Source organism: Carcharodon carcharias, assembly GCF_017639515.1.
Source record: "Carcharodon carcharias isolate sCarCar2 chromosome 37 unlocalized genomic scaffold, sCarCar2.pri SUPER_37_unloc_1, whole genome shotgun sequence".
Taxonomy (NCBI): Eukaryota; Metazoa; Chordata; class Chondrichthyes; order Lamniformes; family Lamnidae; genus Carcharodon; species Carcharodon carcharias.
In genome coordinates this window covers 5,756,500-5,760,089 of record NW_024470758.1, presented here as the reverse complement: position 1 = coordinate 5,760,089, position 3,590 = coordinate 5,756,500, and the positions used below count along the sequence as shown (strand labels likewise).

General features: G+C 46.1%; 3 protein-coding genes across 3 annotated transcripts; 2 read left to right on the top strand and 1 right to left on the bottom strand.

Moving 5' to 3' along the window:
• The first annotated feature begins 653 nt into the window (after positions 1-653).
• Positions 654-1,144, top strand: LOC121274556 (histone H2B-like). Its single transcript, XM_041181895.1, has one exon. The coding sequence runs from the start codon at positions 669-671 to the stop codon at positions 1,041-1,043; it is 375 nt and encodes a 124-aa protein (XP_041037829.1). The 5' UTR covers positions 654-668; the 3' UTR covers positions 1,044-1,144.
• Positions 1,145-2,042: 898 nt separating this feature from the next.
• On the top strand, positions 2,043-2,762 carry LOC121274534 (histone H2A-like). Its single transcript, XM_041181874.1, has one exon. It carries the CDS (start codon positions 2,232-2,234, stop codon positions 2,622-2,624), a length of 393 nt encoding a protein of 130 aa, XP_041037808.1. The 5' UTR covers positions 2,043-2,231; the 3' UTR covers positions 2,625-2,762.
• A 528-nt stretch (positions 2,763-3,290) lies between these two features.
• Positions 3,291-3,590, bottom strand: LOC121274505 (histone H4-like). The gene has a single exon (XM_041181844.1). It carries the CDS (start codon positions 3,588-3,590, stop codon positions 3,291-3,293), a length of 300 nt encoding a protein of 99 aa, XP_041037778.1.

Genomic DNA, 3,590 nt, shown 5'->3' with positions numbered 1-3,590 from the left:
TCCCACTATCGCAGTATCAGAGACTGAGTAAATCCCACACACACAGTATCAGAGAGTGAGTAAATCCCACACACACACACAGTATCAGAGAGTGAGTAAATCCCACACACACACACAGTATCAGAGAGTGAGTAAATCCCACACACACTGTATCAGAGAGTGAGTAAATCCCACTATCACAGTATCAGAGACTGAGTAAATCCCACACACACAGTATCAGAGAGTGAGTAAATCCCACACACACACACAGTATCAGAGACTGAGTAAATCCCACACTCACACATAGTATCAGAGAGTGAGTAAATCCCCTCCACACACACAGTATCAGAGACTGAGTAAATCCCTCACTCGCACACAGTATCAGAGAGTGAGTAAATCCCACTCTCTCTCACAGTATCAGGGACTCTCTGCTCCAGAAGGACTCCCGCATTCCCGTATGGTCTCTCTATGGAAAAGGAAGGGGCTAATGATTGGTGGAAAAATCTATATCTAATTGGTCAGTTTACATATTCCATCAGAAAAATATCAAAATAAAATACTGTTTTAGCTTTAAAGCTGTCCAATCAGAATCATCGTTTCCCCATTCCTCATTAGCATAGATCTGGGAGAATGTCTATTTAATCGGCGCTCGGAAGGGGTTTGGTTTATTTCTGTGTCTGAAACGGAAGATGGTTGATGAGAAGAAACCAGCTCCCAAAAAGGGAGGCAAGAAAGCCTTAAAGAAACCGCTAGCAAAGGGCGGCAAGAAGCGGCGAAATTCGAGGAAGGAGAGTTACTCCATTTACATCTACAAAGTGATGAAGCAGGTTCACCCCGACACCGGCATCTCCTCCAAGGCCATGAGCATCATGAACTCGTTCGTGAGCGATATTTTCGAGCGCATCGCGGGTGAGGCTTCCCGCCTGGCCCATTACAACAAGCGCAGCACCATCAGCTCCCGGGAGATCCAGACCGCCGTGCGCCTGCTGCTGCCCGGGGAACTGGCCAAGCACGCCGTGTCGGAAGGGACAAAGGCGGTGACCAAGTACACCAGCTCCAAGTAAAACCCCACAATGGACTGAAAAACATTCAAAACACAACGGCTCTTTTAAGAGCCACCCACAATCTCCCTGAAAAAGCTATATGATTTCTTTGTTTCCAATTTATGATTTTAATATTAAGCGTTTCGAGTTGTCTAATTGTTATTTTGATCACGTCTCAATCACAGATTCTCGGTAATGTAGATTTAACCCTCGTTCAATCATTGGGCCCATTAATAAGGCCCCACAAATTAGTGACTGCGCTTTGTTATCAAACGCGTTTATATTCGGCCCCTTTCCCTGGTTTTGGAGAGAGAGAGAATAGAACGCAAATGCGTCAGTTTCCAGTTCTGGTCAAGTTTGGTCTCAATAATCGATCCGTTCATTTCCTATCAGCCCCGGTGGTGTTGGAACCTTCAGTCTCAACACTGGCAAATTTACACCAAAAATATTCACTTTTGACTTTCACGAATATCTACAAAAAACAGTCCGTTTTTAGAACAGTGAAAATGAGATTTTCTACCAGTTGATTGCAGGATTTCAATAAGGATCGAAATTTACCCCGAATGGATCCCGGATTCTAAAATCGAATCGGGAACTCGGGATAAAATGTGAAATATTCCCATCAGGGACGAGATATTTTTAAAACTGTCATCAGACCGAGTCAAATATTAATGTGACTTTCCATATGAAATCTATTTCTTGTTTTATAAATATATCGGCCGGTCTTTTCGATGTTGAATGAAAAACCAACAGTTTGGATTCTGTAAATTTGACGCCGTTATTTTCGGCTTGTTTTCAGATATAGATAAACACAGACCGAAAATCAGAAACGGACAGATAAAGATAAACTGTACATTTGGGAAAGAGAGATTCTTGCATTTCTGCATTTTAAAACTGAAGTAATTATTGCCTATTAGTACAATTTTCTATTTTAATTTGTTGCTTTACATATTGGCGGGCTTTAAAATTTTGAAAAAATTCGGTTGGAATCTGATAATTTGGCGCCGTTATTTTCCGCCCTCTCTCCGTGGAGTCTCCGGATTGGTGAGTTCAGTAGATATCTGGTTGGTGATATGAACAACATTATGAGACGCAGCACAAAGTGACCAATCAGCAATGCCCGCAGCACCATTCATCCCGAAGATATAAGAGAAGCGAATGTGAGAGGATTTCCTCATTCTCTGTGAAAGTGTTTGTGAGATTGTGGAAATGTCTGGAAGAGGAAAGACCGGTGGTAAAGCTCGGTCCAAGGCCAAGTCTCGCTCCTCCCGGGCTGGACTGCAGTTCCCGGTGGGCCGTGTTCACAGGCTCCTGAGAAAGGGCAACTATGCTGAGCGTGTGGGTGCCGGAGCCCCGGTCTATCTGGCTGCTGTGCTGGAGTATCTGACGGCTGAAATCCTCGAGCTGGCCGGTAACGCGGCCCGGGACAACAAGAAGACCCGCATCATCCCCAGACACCTGCAGCTGGCCGTCCGCAACGACGAGGAGCTCAACAAGCTGCTGGGAGGGGTGACCATCGCTCAGGGCGGGGTGCTGCCTAATATCCAGGCCGTGCTGCTGCCCAAGAAAACCAGCGCCGCTGCGGGCTCGAAGACCAAGTGAAGCGGCCATTCTTTAATCTAATAACCCAAAGGCTCTTTTCAGAGCCACCCACAGAGTCTGTGAAAGGGCTGCTCACTGTCTGAACTCATTTCATTCTGGCTCTGAAGAAGCGTCATGCCGATTCGGAACGGTAACTCTGTCCCCACACAGATGCTGCCAGACCTGCTGAGTATTTTCCAGCATTTTCGTTAAAAATACTAGTTTCGCTGCAAAAGACAGCCCGGCATGCCTTACAACCCGTTTTCAATTCGGATTCTTTACCTGATCTGTTAATAACAGGCAGGTAGAAAGCCATTGATGGGCGAAATCACCGTGAAGGCCGACAGTTCCGGGTCTCCCACATTAACATCATGAACTGTATGGGTTTTATTCAGGGTACGGTTCAATAGATATTGAAGAGAAAATGGGGTGAGTCATTTTTCCACTACACTGTAGTGGGAGAGTGGGGGTCTGGGGAGGTAATACACCGCTCCACTCCCCACTTAAGATATCAATAACCTTAATAAATGAACTAATGACCGAAAGAGGACGAAATTATGCTAAAGCTGTGTTTGATTCATCTTTAGATTTCTCTCTCCCGTTCCCAGGTCAGTGCTCTTAATGTGAAGTTTTGGGTGTTTCTTAAAAGAGCCTTTGTTGTGTGTTTGGTAGAAAGGGTCGAGTTGTTCAGCTGCCGAATCCATAGAGAGTGCGGCCCTGGCGTTTCAGAGCGTACACCACATCCATGGCAGTGACCGTCTTGCGCTTGGCGTGTTCAGTGTCACTGATCACATTCTCCAGGAAAACCTTCAGCACCCCGCGAGTCTCCTCATAGATCAAACCCGAGATCCGCTTGACACCGCCACGGCAAGCCAGGCGGCGGATTGCTGGTTTGGTGATGCCCTGGATATTATCACAAAGCACTTTGCGGTGGCGCTTTGCTCCGACTTTCCCTAGTCCTTTGCCTCCTTTCCCTCTTCCAGACAT